General features: G+C 42.0%; 1 protein-coding gene across 1 annotated transcript in view; it reads right to left on the bottom strand.

The window, feature by feature from the left end:
• Positions 1 to 3,579: 3,579 nt before the first annotated feature.
• Positions 3,580 to 15,215, bottom strand: part of BVES (blood vessel epicardial substance) — a 42,624-nt gene continuing 30,988 nt past the window's right edge. The window contains exon 8 of the mRNA XM_023205834.2: positions 3,580 to 3,962. Within this exon, the coding sequence (XP_023061602.1) occupies positions 3,838 to 3,962 (125 nt within the window). The 3' untranslated portion in view covers positions 3,580 to 3,837. The remainder of the gene's footprint in view (positions 3,963 to 15,215) is intronic.

The following is a 15,215-nucleotide window of genomic DNA, read 5'->3' as shown; positions in this document are numbered from 1 at the left end:
GATATTTTAAACTATAAGGCTGTATCCAGACAAAAAGCATCTTTATTATAAAGTAAGTGTTATCAATTTAAATGGTACCTAAAATCAAAGAATGAGTTTCCTATAAAGGTCTGTATAAAGCTTTCATAAAATCCTCATGTATTTTAAAACTAGGTTGCAAGTGTAACAGAAAAACCTATAAACAGTACTTAAAAGCAGATTTCTTAAAATTTATGATACCTACAGTGTGTCACTACAGACAGTATTCGAGGGCTCTGTGACAATCAAACATGGCAGCCGTGAGTAAGGGAGTGTGTCCCGAGGAGCAGAACTGAAGTGGTGATTACGCCTCAGCCTCGAGCTCCCCGCACAGCATCCTACCATTCCAAATTCTTGGGACTTTGATTTGAGAAATACTGAAAGAGGTGGGGGGAAACCAGGATTGGAAAGACGGAAGGGAGAGGAAACCAAGGCATTGCAGGATCAAAGATATCTATAAAGCAGCTTTATAAATGACCAAGAAAATGGGTTTCTAAAAACCACAAAATGGTGAGACCTTGGGGCTGCAACATGGCATCTGAGAAGAGGATGACACCACGCCCTGCTGGGAGGGGTTGACCTGCATGCCAGGCGCTTGGCTTGGAGCCACCACACGCAACAACATGAAACCTTCTCTGGAGTGCCAAGTCATTACCTGGAAACACTGGGGACAGGTCAGTGTGTAGGCTGTACCAGCTTTCCCCAAAGATTTTTCCAGCAACCAAGTGACTCTGTCTTTGGGGCTGTGATGGGAGCTGACCTGGAGGAATCTGCAGCTCCAGGTTCTAAGACCAAGAGAGCTTCAGACAAGTGGGAACACCAGATATAAAGAGGGTGACATACACACACAGTTAGCAGCAAAACGCAAAGGTGTCCAATGATTAAAATGAAATTGAGTGATAGTGAGAAATGGAGAAGATTCCAGAGAGCCAGGGATGATAACTAAAAATAATTATATAGCACCCATTATTACTAATTTATTTTAGCATCACTGCAGATTTATATAGTGTCTATGCTATTAGTTTAGTAAATATAAATATTTATGAGGGCTTTCAAAATATTTTAAATGACATATACATTCTAATATAAATATTACACTCCAGATTCATACAACTGAGTTGATGTTACATTTAAAAGTAGTAGATATGGGGTTGTATATGGAGTAACTTTTGCAGACCATTTTTTGAACTTTGATCATTCAGCTAAGTAAAGGCCAAAAAACACAGGAAGCATCTTACTGGGAACTTTGGCAGCAAACATGTTATCATCTATGTATTTATGCGCTATACAAAGATATACTTATTCATTTCTATAAATGAATTTAAAGTACTCCATAGGAGATCTTACGTTTAAAACACTTTTCTGTCTTCTTATCTGCTTCTTGGCAATCAAGTCTACATGGGAGGGCTTCTCAATGCCTTATACCTTTTTTCAGAGTCTCACTGTCTTCCTTACAGGTGTGTATTTAAAAATAGTTTCACGTTTCCCATTCAGGCTAAGTGGCTCTTTTAAGAGTCCTAACCTTGAGATTATAATCTTCACATAGAGACACTGATACACACACACACTTTAATAAAAACAGTAAATGGTCTTATATCACCTACTTTTAGCAGTGTGCTTTTAAAACAGGTTTGTTCCCAGCATTACAGAAAATAATCTCCAAACACATCCATTACTCCATTATTTTCTACTCAGGGAAGGCTGTTACATCTAACGACTGTAGAGAGTGATTTTGTAAATTAGTCTTATGCATGTGTAAACTAAATGGGTTGCCTACCTTTACCCCGGTGGTTAAAGGAAAGCAGTGTCGGCTACGATGTCACAGTCACACCTGTGCTCTCAGGTACAGGGAGAGCGTGAGAGCCTGAGAGAGTTCAACTGGAGAGAGCTTTATAATTTCAAAGCCTAGGCTGTCATTCACCTTTGCTTCATTTCTCCAAAACAAGTTCCTAATTTAGCTACCTGAAGAAACTGCTGCAGCAGTACAGTGAAAGCAGCCTTTTTTTTGAAATAGGGTCTCACTCTGTTGCCCAGGCTAGAGTGCAGGGGTGTGATCTGGGCTCACTGCAACCTCAACCTCTCAGGTTCAAGCGAACCTCCTACCTTAGCCTTCTGAGTAGCTGGAATACAGGTGTGCACCAACATGCCCAGCTAATTTTGTTTGTAGAGATGGGGTTTAGCCATGTTGCCCAGGCTGGTCTTGAACTCCTGGGCTTAAATAATCCATACACCTTGGCCTCCCAAAGTGCTGTGATTACAGGTGTGAGCCACCGTGTCCAGTCGACAGTAGACTTTTTACTGTGATGTCAATAAACCAACATCTGATGAAGATGTCAGGAACTGGATTCAGACTCTGCGTAAATTTTCTCAATGAGTGACTGAGCATGTAAATTTAACTCAAATGAAATTACTAAAATAATTGCTTTAAAAACATATTTAGGAAAATGAGGTGACCCTAGATGAGCTTATTTATGTGCCTCCTCTAACAGAAATCACCTCATGGGAAGAGTTGCTGCTTTTGGTTCAGTTCACCTGAAAACAATTTCATTTGGAACTTTTCTTAGCCATTTAACCTAACAGGGGACTGACTCAAAGTTGGTTCTAGTGGATGAAGCAAAAGAGACATGACCAGCATGGCCAATCAACGAGCTTCACTCAACGGAGTGTCCTGGCCAAGTGCCACAGCCACGCTGACCAGACACACCGACCAGTTATGCATTTCCCACCAGCCAAACGCCACTGTTTACTAAACCATGATTTCAGTAGAAAAGAGAGTTGTGGAATGAAGGCCCTCACTGCAGTATCTGCGTTGGGTGTCCACCGCCTGGCCTGTGGTAAACCCTCTGCCCTCCACTGTGTTCACGTTCACAGCTCTGGCACTGGGGCATCTGGCACTTTTTTAAAAGCAACGTCTCTGCCTCTAGATGAACAATCTGGAACTTCAGAATACAGACCAAAGAATGAAGCGGATCTTTCAGTCACTGCATCCTGTGGCACCTGCCCAGCCATTTAACTCCCCTGTCCTCCCAATCTACATAAAGTGTTTCCCACACCAGTGTGTGCAAGGACAAGCTGACTCCAAATCCCAAGGAAGTTGAGTTTGGCTGGAGGTTAACCCCATGCTCAGAAACCCATCTGTTATCTTTCCAGCTTCAGGTTTCAGAGCAGTTTATAAACGGCATAATACAAGGGTAATGTGAGTCAAGTCTGAGAGCTGTATTCATTATCAAGTTATCGACACAGAGCCCAAGTAAGTAAGGTGATCCAGTGGGCTAATACTTCCGGCCTGGGAGAAAAATAAAACCAGTCAAATCACACCTTTCTCTAAAACGTCCCGCTAAAAAATATGGAATAAAGTTTGAGATTCCATGCTTTTTCATGCTACCTTGGCCTCAAATTTAAACTTACATTGTTTGTTAAAATTATCAAATGGACAACCCCATTGCCGTGGAACAAAAAAGACTGTGAGGAAAAAGAATCACAACTTGGAAAAAAGTAAGTGAAAAGGCATTGAGAGATTGCTAAGATTTGTTAAGTTAAAACAATAATATATCTAGAAAAGACTGTGAAAATATATATCTCAAAAGAGAACAAGGCATAGTCAGAAGGCTCAGTAAAACAATTACTTTAAAAGCTGACTAATAAAAAGGGTAAGTGAAAGAACCCTTTTATCCTGGACCCTTCCTCACTTCCTCCCTCAGATGCTACCACTCTGGATGCACTAAAGCAGAATAACCTAAAAGCCACGAAAAAGTGCTGGTATTTTTCAGGATCTCTTCAAGACACGTTCCGTCTTGGTAATCTGAATTCTCTCTCTGATCAAGGCAGCTGATGGAGTTTCAATGTATTTGGAGATGCTGGTTCAAAGACCTCGTCGTCATCTTCTGCCCCTTCTTCTATCGGTTTCATCTTGGCAGAGGCTCGCTGGTGTGGGGATGACACATCTGTGGAAAGATACAGGAGGGAAAACCACTGAAGGCACAGTCTGCCCAGACACTGGTGTGATGTATCAATTATAAATTCCAACTGGAAAACAAAACCGTAGGAATCTATCACTAGTACCAAGAACACAATTTCCAGAAACCATTCTATTTCAATCCAGCATCTCAGGGAAACCACCAAGTCAAGAAGAGACTCTCAGTCAGGAGCACAGATGAGGGACAGATTCCACTGCACGTGCTGATGGATGATCTGAGCTGCTCAAACATATTCAGTTCCCAGGGATTTGCCCCACAGTCTGTTTAGGACTCAAAACGCATGTTCCTACATTAATATCATACGTGGGCGCTTGGGTCTCATATTAGCCCTTGAAAGTTGATTTAACTCCTAATTTCCCCAAAGAATACTTCTACTCTAAAATTATGGAACCTATCGCCATCTGTAATATCACCTAAAACACATTTCTTGCCTCCACCATGGAGTCCAGCCACTCCCTGGGCTGACACGCAAAGGAGAAAAGGGAAGAGGAAGAAAGGCCAGGCATTCAGGAGGGAAGAGCCGAGTGGAGGAAACACAATCCCAGGTAGCAGCAGGAGAAAACGCATCCCCGGGGCCTTTTAGGATGCCATTTAATCAAAGGAACCAGGCAACAATTCATTCATTCAGTCACTCACTGGCTCATGCATTCACCAAATGCTTGTCGAGCATCTACCATGGATACCATGCTTAGTGTAGAAGAAAATACTAGCTAACAGTAAGAGTAGAAGTCATTATCAATAGGCCTCTCAAGGTGCCTAATGAGCAGCTAACGTGACTGCATAAACTCCCCTCCTTACAGTCACCACCATCACTGTTGCCTGGGTTTCCATCTGCTCCGCCCACACCCATCTCCCTGCTGCCCAGTCACAGGGTGGAGTGGCATTCAGGCAGCCCACAAATGCTGAACCTAGCTGGGGAGAAGGTTGATGGTGGAGGGACACGGGGTGAAACCTGGCTCTTTCAATACGTGCTAACAGCAAAAGCGAGTGGAGGATCTATTAAGACATGAAGCAGATCTGCCACAAGATGACCACAGAAGCTTGTCAAGAACAGCTGTCATTCACTGGCAGGAGTCAGGAGCAGACAGCCGGGTTGGCCAGCACAGGGAGAATGCCACAACCAGCAAGGAGGGCCATGGGCCATGAGCATGCCACACGGCCACTCCTGGAGGGAGGCTGAGACAGCAGCAAAGGCTTTGCCCTGGCACTCAGTCATGAATGAGTGGTCATTCCTGGCCCCTGGTATGGCACAGGGGGAGGGAGCATGCAGAGTGGTCAAGACCAGAGGCTCAGGAAACAGTTTCAGGGTTCAAATCCCTACTCTGCAACCTGCACTCAATTACCTTTCTAGGCCTCTGTTTCCATATCTATAAAAAGGGGATATTCTTAGGATCTGCTCCATGGGATTGTTGGAAAGATTAAACTGAATAATGCATATGATGTGCTTAGCAGGGTGTTGGGCCTATAGAACATATGACTAAATGTCATTTCTTATGAACTGTCCAGTCACTGCTGTACATCTGGGGAAATGCTACTACCAGTCACATCTTCTAACATAAGAAAATATTCAGGGCTCGACTGTGGTACAGCTAATGTATACTTGCTGTACATATATGGAAATTGTTCACCTACAGACATTCATAGCAAAAATACTGAGTTTCTTGAATGACAACTACTGACATAAACTGTAGAGAAGCGTCTAATAAAATGGTCCAAGAACCCAATTCTGCATAGGGCACAGCATGGGAAGTTCTCAGGCGAGTTCTTCCCCTTTCCCAGTGACATCAAACACACCAAACACAACCTTTACTTCACATGTCTACTCAAATGGCAGTGAATACTACCTGTGTGACCCTGGACAAGTTACTTTACTTCTTTGTGCCTTAATTTCCTTGTCTGTAAAATAGGAATAATAACAGCACCTATTTCATATGGTTGTTACAAGGACAAAACAGCTTGATATTTGTAAAGTTCTTAGATCAGTGCCTGGGATGTAATAACCACTTTGTAAATATTTGTAAGAATATAAAAATCGATTACTATGGTCTTTGGAAGGCTATGGACTTAATAATGAGAAAATTTGTTACAATTCATCATTGCTTATAAGAATGGTAAATAAAGGAAGTAGGCCTTGTGCTCAAATGGGGGTTTGTATTTCTCAATCTTAGCTCTCTTGAGTGTAGCAAAATTGGCTTTAAAAACAAAAAAATAGAACTACGTGGGGGCGGAGCAAGATGGCCGAATAGGAACAGCTCCAGTCTCCAACTCCCAGCGCGAGCGACACAGAAGACCGGTGACTTCTGCATTTTCAACTGAGGTACTGGGGTCATCTCACTCGGGAGTGCCGGACAATTGGTGCTGGTCAGCTGCTGCAGCCCGACCAGAGAGAGCTGAAGCAGGGCGAGGCATCGCCTCACCTGGGAAGCGCAAGGGGGAAGGGAATCCCTTTTCCTAGCCAGGGGAACTGAGACACACAACACCTGGAAAATCAGGTAACTCCCACCCCAATACTGCGCTTTAAGCAAACGGGCACACCAGGAGAATATATCCCACACCTGGTCGGGAGGGTCCCGCGCCCACGGAGCCTTCCTCATTGCTAACACAGCAGTCTGTGATCTAACTGCAAGGCAGCAGCGAGGCTGGGGGAGGGGCGCCCGCCATTGCTGACGCTTAAGTAGGTAAACAAAGCCGCTGGGAAGCTCTAACTGGGTGGAGCTCACAGCAGCTCAAGGAAACCTGCCTGTGTCTGTAGATTCCACCACTGGGGACAGGGCACAGCTAAACAACAACAAAAAAGCAGCAGAACCTCTGCAGACGCAAACGACTCTGACAGCTTTGAAGAGAGCAGTGGATCTCCCAACATGGAGGTTGAGATCTGAGAAGGGACAGACTGCCTGCTCAAGTGGGTCCCTGACCCCTGAGTAGCCTAACTGGGAGACATCCCCCACCAGGGGCAGTCTGACACCCCACACCTCACAAGGTGGAGTACACCCCTGAGAGGAAGCTTCCAAAGTAAGAATCAGACAGGTACACTCGCTGTTCAGCAATATTCTATCTTCTGCAACCTCTGCTGCTGATACCCAGGCAAACAGGGTCTGGAGTGGACCTCAAGCAATCTCCAACAAACCTACAGCTGAGGGTCCTGACTGTCAGAAGGAAAACTATCAAACAGGAAGGACACCTATACCAAAACCCCATCAGTACGTCACCATCATCAAAGACCAGAGACAGATAAAACCACAAAGATGGGGAAAAAGCAGGGCAGAAAAGCTGGAAATTCAAAAATTAAGAGCGCATCTCCCCCTGCAAAGGAGCGCAGCCCATCGCCAGCAACGGATCAAAGCTGGTCAGAGAATGACTTTGACGAGATGAGAGAAGAAGGCTTCAGTCCATCAAACTTCTCAGAGCTAAAGGAGGAATTACGTACCCAGAGCAAAGAAACTAAAAATCTTGAAAAAAGAGTGGAAGAATTGACAGTTAGACTAATTAATGCAGAGAAGGTCATAAACGAAATGACAGAGATGAAAACCATGACACGAGAAATACGTGACAAATACACAAGCTTCAGTAACCGACTCGATCAACTGGAAGAAAGAGTATCAGCGATTGAGGATCAAATGAATGAAATGAAGCGAGAAGAGAAACCAAAAGAAAAAAGAAGAAAAAGAAATGAACAAAGCCTGCAAGAAGTATGGGATTATGTAAAAAGACCAAATCTACGTCTGATTGGGGTGCCTGAAAGTGAGGGGTAAAAAGGAACCAAATTGGAAAACACTCTTCAGGATATCATCCAGGAGAACTTCCCCAACCTAGTAGGGCAGGCCAACATTCAAATTCAAGAAATACAGAGAACGCCACAAAGATACTCCATGAGAAGAGCAACTCCAAGACACATAATTGCCAGATTCACCAAAGTTGAAATGAAGGAAAAAATCTTAAGGGCAGCCAGAGAGAAAGGTCGAATTACCCACAAAGGGAAGCCCATCAGACTAACAGCACATCTCTCGGCAGAAACTCTACAAGCCAGAAGAGAGTGGGGGCCAATATTCAACGTTCTTAAAGAAAAGAATTTTAAACCCAGAATTTCATATCCAGCCAAACTAAGTTTCATCAGTGAAGGAGAAATAAAATCCTTTACAGATAAGCAAATGCTTAGAGATTTTGTCACCACCAGGCCTGCCTTACAAGAGACCCTGAAGGAAGCCCTAAACATGGAAAGGAACAACTGGTACCAGCCAGTACAAAAACATGCCAAAACGTAAAGACCATCGAGGCTAGGAAGAAACTGCATCAACTAATGAGCAAAATAACCAGTTAATATCATAATGGCAGGATCAAGTTCACACATAACAATATTAACCTTAGATGTAAATGGACTAAATGCTCCAATTAAAAGACACAGACTGGCAAACTGGATCAAGAGTCAAGACCCATCAGTCTGCTGTCTTCAGGAGACCCATCTCACATGCAGAGACATACATAGGCTCAAAATAAAGGGATGGAGGAAGATCTACCAAGCAAATGGAGAACAAAAAAAAGCAGGGGTTGCAATCCTAGTCTCTGATAAAACAGACTTTAAACCATCAAAGATCAAAAGAGACAAAGAAGGCCATTACATAATGGTAAAGGGATCAATTCAACAGGAAGAGCTAACTATCCTAAATATATATGCACCCAATACAGGAGCACCCAGATTCATAAAGCAAGTCCTTAGAGACTTACAAAGAGACTTAGACTCCCATACAATAATAATGGGAGACTTCAACACTCCACTGTCAACATTAGACAGATCAACGAGACAGAAAGTTAACAAGGATATCCAGGAATTGAACTCATCTCTGCACCAAGCGGACCTAATAGACATCTATAGAACTCTCCACCCCAAATCAACAGAATATACATTCTTCTCAGCACCACATCACACTTATTCCAAAATTGACCACATAATTGGAAGTAAAGCACGCAGCAAATGTAAAAGAACAGAAATTATAACAAACTGTCTCTCAGACCACAGTGTAATCAAACTAGAACTCAGGACTAAGAAACTCAATCAAAACCTCTCAACTACATGGAAACTGAACAACCTGCTCCTGAATGACTACTGGGTACATAACAAAATGAAAGCAGAAATAAAGATGTTCTTTGAAACCAATGAGAACAAAGATACAACATACCAGAATCTCTGGGACACATTTAAAGCAGCATGTAGAGGGAAATTTATAGCACTAAATGCCCACAAGAGAAAGCAGAAAAGATCTAAAATTGACACTCTAACATCACAATTAAAAGAACTAGAGTGGCAGGGGCAAACACATTCAAAAGCTAGTAGCAGGCAAGAAATAACTAAGATCAGAGCAGAACTGAAGGAGATAGAGACACAAAAAACCCTCCAAAAAAATCAATGAATCCAGGAGTTGGTTTTTTGAAAAGATCAACAAAATTGACAGACTGCTAGCAAGACTAATAAAGAAGAAAAGAGAGAGGAATCAAACAGATGCAATAAAAAATGATAGAGGGGATATCACCACCGACCCCACAGAAATACAAACTACCATCAGAGAATACTATAAACACCTCTACGCAAATCAACTAGAAAATCTAGAAGAAATGGATAATTTCCTGGACACTTACACTCTTCCGAGACTAAACCAGGAAGAAGTTGAATCCCTGAATAGACCAATAGCAGGCTCTGAAATTGAGGCAATAATTAATAGCCTACCAACCAAAAAAAGTCCAGGACCAGATAGATTCACAGCTGAATTCTACCAGAGGTACAAGGAGGAGCTGGTACCATTCCTTCTGAAACTATTCCAATCAATTGAAAAAGAGGGAATCCTCCCTAACTCATTTTATGAGGCCAACATCATCCTGATACCAAAGCCTGGCAGAGACACAACAAAAAAAAGAGAATTTTAGACCAATCTCCCTGATGAACATCGATGCAAAAATCCTCAGTAAAATACTGGCAAACCGGATTCAGCAGCACATCAAAAAGCTTATCCACCATGATCAAGTGGGCTTCATCCCTGGGATGCAAGGCTGGTTCAACATTCGCAAATCAATAAATGTAATTCAGCATATAAACAGAACCAAAGACAAGAACCACATGATTATCTCAATAGATGCAGAAAAGGCTTTTGACAAAATTCAACAGCCCTTCATGCTAAAAACGCTCAACAAATTTGGTATTGATGGAACGTACCTCAAAATAATAAGAGCTATTTATGACAAACCCACAGCTAATATCATACTGAATGGGCAAAAACTGGAAAAATTCCCTTTGAAAACTGGCACAAGACAGGGATGCCCTCTCTCACCACTCCTATTCAACATAGTGTTGGAAGTTCTAGCTAGGGCAATCAGGCAAGAGAAAGAGATCAAGGGTATTCAGTTAGGAAAAGAAGAAGTCAAATTGTCCCTGTTTGCAGATGACATGATTGAATATTTAGAAAACCCCATTGTCTCAGCCCAAAATCTCCTTAAGCTGATAAGCAACTTCAGCAAAGTCTCAGGATACAAAATCAATGTGCAAAAACCACAAGCATTCTTACACACCAGTAACAGACAAACAGAGAGCCAAATCATGAATGAACTTCCATTCACAATTGCTTCAAAGAGAATAAAATACCTAGGAATCCAACTTACAAGGGATGTAAAGGACCTCTTCAAGGAGAACTACAAACCACTGCTCAGTGAAATCAAAGAGGACACAAACAAATGGAAGAACATACCATGCTCATGGATAGGAAGAATCAATATGGTGAAAATGGCCATACTGCCCAAGGTTATTTATAGATTCAATGCCATCCCCATCAAGCTACCAATGACTTTCTTCACAGAATTGGAAAAAACTGCTTTAAAGTTCATATGGAACCAAAAAAGAGCCCGCATTGCCAAGACAATCCTAAGTCAAAAGGACAAAGCTGGAGGCGTCATGCTACCTGACTTCAAACTATACTACAAGGCTACAGTAACCAAAACAACATGGTACTGGTACCAAAACAGAGATATAGACCAATGGAACAGAACAGAGTCCTCAGAAATAATACCACACATCTACAGCCATCTGATCTTTGACAAACCTGAGAGAAACAAGAAATGGGGAAAGGATTCCCTATTTAATAAATGGTGCTGGGAAAATTGGCTAGCCATAAGTAGAAAGCTGAAACTGGATCCTTTCCTTACTCCTTATACGAAGATTAATTCAAGATGGATTAGAGACTTAAATGTTAGACCTAATACCATAAAAACCCTAGAAGAAAATCTAGGTAGTACCATTCAGGACATGGGCATGGGCAAGGACTTCATGTCTAAAACACCAAAGCAACGGCAGCAAAAGCCAAAATTGACAAATGGAATCTAATTAAACTAAAGAGCTTCTGCACAGCAAAAGAAACTACCATCAGAGTGAACAGGCAACCTACAGAATGGGAGAAAAGTTTTGCAATCTACTCATCTGACAAAGGGCTAATATCCAGAACCTACAAAGAACTCAAACAAATATACAAGAAAAAAACAAACAACCCCATGAAAAAGTGGGCAAAGGATATGAACAGACATTTCTCAAAAGAAGACATTCATACAGCCAACAGACACATGAAAAAATGCTCATCATCACTCACCATCAGAGAAACGCAAATCAAAACCACAATGAGATACTATCTCACACCAGTTAGAATGGCAATCATTAAAAAGTCAGGAAACAACAGGTGCTGGAGAGGATGTGGAGAAATAGGAACACTTTGACACTGTTGGTGGGATTGTAAACTAGTTCAACCATTATGGAAAACAGTATGGCAATTCCTCAAGGATCTAGAACTAGAAGTACCATATGACCCAGCCATCCCACTACTGGGTATATACCCAAAGGATTATAAATCATGCTGCTATAAAGACACATGCACATGTATGTTTATTGCGGCACTATTCACAATAGCAAAGACTTGGAATCAACCCAAATGTCCATCTGTGACAGACTGGATTAAGAAAATGTGGCACATATACACCATGGAATATTATGCAGCCATAAAAAAGGATGAGTTTGTGTCCTTTGTAGGGACATGGATGCAGCTGGAAACCATCATTCTTAGCAAACTATCACAAGAACAGAAAACCAAACACCGCATGTTCTCACTCATAGGTGGGAACTGAACAATGAGATCATTTGGATTCCAGAAGGGGAACATCACACACTGGGGCCTATCATGGGGAGGGGGGAGGGGGGAGGGATTGCATTGGGAGTTATACATGACATAAATGATGAATTGATGGGTGCTGACGAGTTGATGGGTGCAGCACACCAACATGGCACAAGTATACATATGTAACAAACCTGCACGTTATGCACATGTACCCTAGAACTTAAAGTATAATAAAAAATAAATAAATTAATTAATTAAAAAAAAAGAAAAAAGAAGATACCATAAAAATTAAAAAAAAAAAAGAAAAAAGAAAAATAAGTACGTGTGTTTTGGAAAAAATAATGAAGCATATGGCATTGATACCTTTCAATATAGCACCAATTTCTGTGAAAAAAAACCAAAAAAACAAAAAAAACAAAAAAATAGCCCTGGCTTCTATCATATTTTTAGCCTTAAGTTATCATTGGGTCTCATAAAATATTAACTTAGGCTGAGTATCTACAATGAGATAAAACTCAGAACAAACAGTAAGATGGCATGTCTAAGAGCATTAAACCAAATCAATAATAAATCGTATTTAGACATAATTGTATAATAGCTTAACAGAAACAAACCCAGTTTATTTCGTCTGAGGAAGTAGGACTAAGTGGTTTCTGGTTTTTAAGCTCACCTATCAAACCAGGAGGGACATCCTACAGTTATATTGAGGCAGCTATCTATACTCTGGAGCCACAGTGCTATCCGACCCTCCCAACTCTCTCACCTATCCTTGCATTTTTTTTCACTGAGAGAAAATGAAGGGAGGACTCAACACAAAAGGAAATGGTTAAGTAACAACTTCCCAAGAGTTTTCAGCTTTTCTGTGAAAGAATTTGTTCTACTCCCACCATGTTTGCTGGGGAAGAAGAAGAGCTGTGGAACTTACTATATAACATTAAAGGGATAATGAGAGTCATTCACAATCCTTGGGGTGACATCCAGGGTCCTCCAAGTTGGGCCTCCCGCCCTCTTCCAGTCCAAGCTCTTGCAAACTCACTGCTCTTCAAATCCAGCCCATCCTCCTCTTTTCATCTTGCTTTTTTTCCTCTACTTGGAATGGTTCCTTCGCTCCCATCCCTAACCACCAAACTCCTATTGTTTCCTCAAGCAGGGTTCAAACTCCACCTCCTTCATGTGTAACCCTCCCTGACTCCGGTGGGAAGAGTCTACCCTCTTCATCTCAATAGCTTCAGCCCTTACACGTTTTGTGTCACATTGTGGTTACAGTACTTGCATCTCTTCCTTATTAGAAAACAGGCATCTTGAATGCTGTAACCAAGGCCTCTTTTCTCCTGCAGCCTCACAGAAGTACCCCACACATAGCCAGGACCTTGATAATGTCCTTAAGTACACAGTGATGAAAAAAATCTCTCCTCTGAAAGGCCACATAGGGAACCTCAGAAAGGATCCTGAAGATGAGGGAAAAAGACATGGGTATCACCTTTAATCTCTGGCGGGTCTCCCAGTGGGGCATCGCCAGCATTCCTCAAGCACAGGCAGGCTTCAGGGTCCAGTAAATCTCATTAGGAAAAGGGACTGTCATCACTCCACTCTGCAGTGTGTGCCCTGAAGGAAATCACTTTGGTAGAATTGATTCGACACTGCTTAGAGCATGGAGAAGAACACTGCTCTCTCAAGGGAGTATCAATAGGCTTAATAGCACCATCACCTGCTACAATGTTTTCATCCAATCAGTAAAAGGAATCAGAGAGTGACCACAAGGTGCTAGACAATGGGTTAAATGTTGGGGAAATGAAAAGGAATCACTCCTGGTCTTTCATGCTGTCTTATTTTATTTCTCAGAAACTCAAAGCACTTTCCAGAGCAATTCGCCCAAACCGCATCTGTACTATTATTTCTACTGTATATTCAGAAGCTAAAGCAAAGACATCCGTGAAAACAAACAGAGAGGGGGGGATGCCATGAATGAGCTTATTTCTCACCAGGGTGTGAACCACTTAGAACACATCCTAGAAGGAGCAGAGGTGTCCTGTTAGCTATAACCAGGGAGCCCTAACAGTCTGGAAAGATGGAAATTTTCTACAAAAGTTCTTGACTCACTTTCATTTCAAGCTTTGTGGCTGAGAATCTGCAATCCCCCTGGCAAGTCCCTGTGCTTACAACATTGCCTTGTTGCTTTTTCCACCATGGTACACACACTGGCAGACAGGAGCACAGCCCAACCTGCCACTTCCAGGGACTACCCGGTGCCAGCTGGCTGCCAACCCCTCACTTGGAATCAGAATCACAGTGTCCACTCTTTATACCAACCCGTTAGCCTGGCCTTCTGTACCATTGAGGGCCAAGTATAACATTCACATCCAGGAAGACAAAAGGATCACCTGCCCTGCCTCGGAATCTGCAACTGTCATGGCCACCAGAAAGGCCGGCTTTGAGGAGTGAGGGGCTCATCTGGCCCCTAGACATGGGGCTCTCTGGCCCCATCAGGAGACTTACTGGTTCAATGGAAAGACCCAGAGTCCATCCCTATATAGCTGGAAATTATTTCTTTGAAGCCCTAATACATCCAAAACCAATTTGTAGTATGAACAAAAAAAAAAAAAAAAAAAATGAGGGAATATTATATTTCAAGGGAATGCTCTTACATTTCACAAGTTGAACATTAATAAATAACGTCTACAGGTGTGCCTGGCTTTTCATTAATTTTATGTACTCACGGATCATCAGAAATTTGCCCAGAGGCCCAACTATCTTCTAGAGATGTGAGAACATGAGAAGAGAGAGGAAAAAATAGAGCTTATCTTTAGTTAAGAGCTTTTTCAAATCACTTTTGTCCTTCAAGGATGTTACTGTAAGGTTCATGATCTCTGTAGAATACTTTACTTTTCATTTATTCCCAATTGTAGAGGGGCAAAACATTCCATACCCATACATTTCCCAGAAAATTGATTCTTAGTTTTCTATTAAAACTATTTTTACAGTTGGGAGGCAGAGTGGTTAACTCCATCCTGTTGTATTTACTGTGATCAGGAAAAGACTTTGGTAGTAATTTTTTTCTGTTAGCTATAATCACCTTCTA

This window comes from Piliocolobus tephrosceles, chromosome 5 (assembly GCF_002776525.5).
Source record: "Piliocolobus tephrosceles isolate RC106 chromosome 5, ASM277652v3, whole genome shotgun sequence".
Lineage (NCBI taxonomy): Eukaryota > Metazoa > Chordata > Mammalia > Primates > Cercopithecidae > Piliocolobus > Piliocolobus tephrosceles.
Note: the sequence above shows the minus strand (reverse complement) of the source record. Positions and strands in the feature narration are given on the sequence as shown.